This window comes from Cynoglossus semilaevis, chromosome 14 (genome assembly GCF_000523025.1).
Source record: "Cynoglossus semilaevis isolate Cse_v1.0 chromosome 14, Cse_v1.0, whole genome shotgun sequence".
Taxonomy (NCBI): domain Eukaryota; kingdom Metazoa; phylum Chordata; class Actinopteri; order Pleuronectiformes; family Cynoglossidae; genus Cynoglossus; species Cynoglossus semilaevis.
In genome coordinates, this window is record NC_024320.1 from 26,838,412 (window position 1) to 26,839,601 (window position 1,190).

The following is a 1,190-nucleotide window of genomic DNA, read 5'->3' on the forward strand; positions in this document are numbered from 1 at the left end:
AGTAAGTTCTCAAAAAAAAAGCGTTTTCTTTGCTTAATAAATAATAAACTGTATAATAAATCACATTTATATTATATTTATTTTATGTTGGAGTTTTTCTCCATCTCGTACTTTGTGGCTTCACCTCTGGTGTGGGACGTCTCCGCCCGTGTCTTCACCTGTGGTTTATGATTCAAGGTTTATTATTGGACATTTTCTGTTGGAAAAAAAAAGCGCTGTGGAAACTGGACACATGGGGGCGCTCAGTCGTTATTCAAAAATAAAATAAAATTAGGATTTTAATACTTCATCTACTTTTTAAGAAAATCAGATGAAGTAGTAAAACTTCATTTCCACCAAGTACTAACGCAGTATTTTCACAGTGGAGAACACACACGAGATCGTCGTCTTCAAACTTCTTCACCGTTTGTAAGGCATTAAAACCGTGTCTCCACTTCGTCCTCTGACCCCCGGGGGCAGCACCGGGACACTGACGTTTGTCTAAAGAAGACTTTAAATAATTATTAACAGGCTGGTGAATGTGACGGTCGACTTCCTGTGAGGTTTTGTGCAGAAGGCGTTTGAGGAACGGCGTTGATACAGAAAAAAAAACTCCATCCTGTTTGGTCTTCCTCCCGCTCCTCTTCATCGCCCCTCCTCCGTCGAGCGGGTTTCAGACTTCAATCTCACGAACTCTTTAGCCACGTCGTCGTTGGAGCGCTGCGAGAGAATCCTCATGGCCGTGAGGCCGGTGTCGTCCATGTGGATGCGCTCTCCCAGTGCACACCAGCAGGCGCAGTTTCCCTTCTCTGTTATGTCTCTGAGCTGAATCACAGCCAATCCCACCACACGGTCTGCACGGCCAAAACAGTAGTCTTTAACGCAGACCTGCAGCTCGTAACACTCCAAACCATCCTGGTTCCCCAGGACACTTAGTCGAGAGAAAGAGAGAGAGAGAGAGAGAGAGAGAGAGAGAGAGAGAGAGAGGTTTGTTAATACTCAGCAGAGCAGTTGAAAAAAAAAATTTGAAAAAATTTTTTTTCAAAAACAAATTTTCAAAAAAACATTTTTTTTGAAAATTTGTTTTTGAAAAAATTTTTGAAAATAAATTTTTTTTGAAAATTTTTTTTTTCAAAAAGTTTTTTTCAAAATGTTTTTTTTTTTTTAGAATTTTTTTTTTTTAGAAAAAAATTTTTTTTTTTTTAGAAAAA

General features: G+C 38.9%; 1 protein-coding gene across 1 annotated transcript in view; it reads right to left on the reverse strand.

Annotated features, from left to right (window-relative positions):
* Window positions 1-6: 6 nt before the first annotated feature.
* unc13bb (unc-13 homolog Bb (C. elegans)) overlaps window positions 7-1,190 on the reverse strand; it is a 49,563-nt gene continuing 48,379 nt past the window's right edge. The window contains exon 39 of the mRNA XM_025062069.1: window positions 7-910. Coding sequence (XP_024917837.1) covers window positions 625-910 — 286 coding nt within the window. The 3' untranslated portion in view covers window positions 7-624. The remainder of the gene's footprint in view (window positions 911-1,190) is intronic.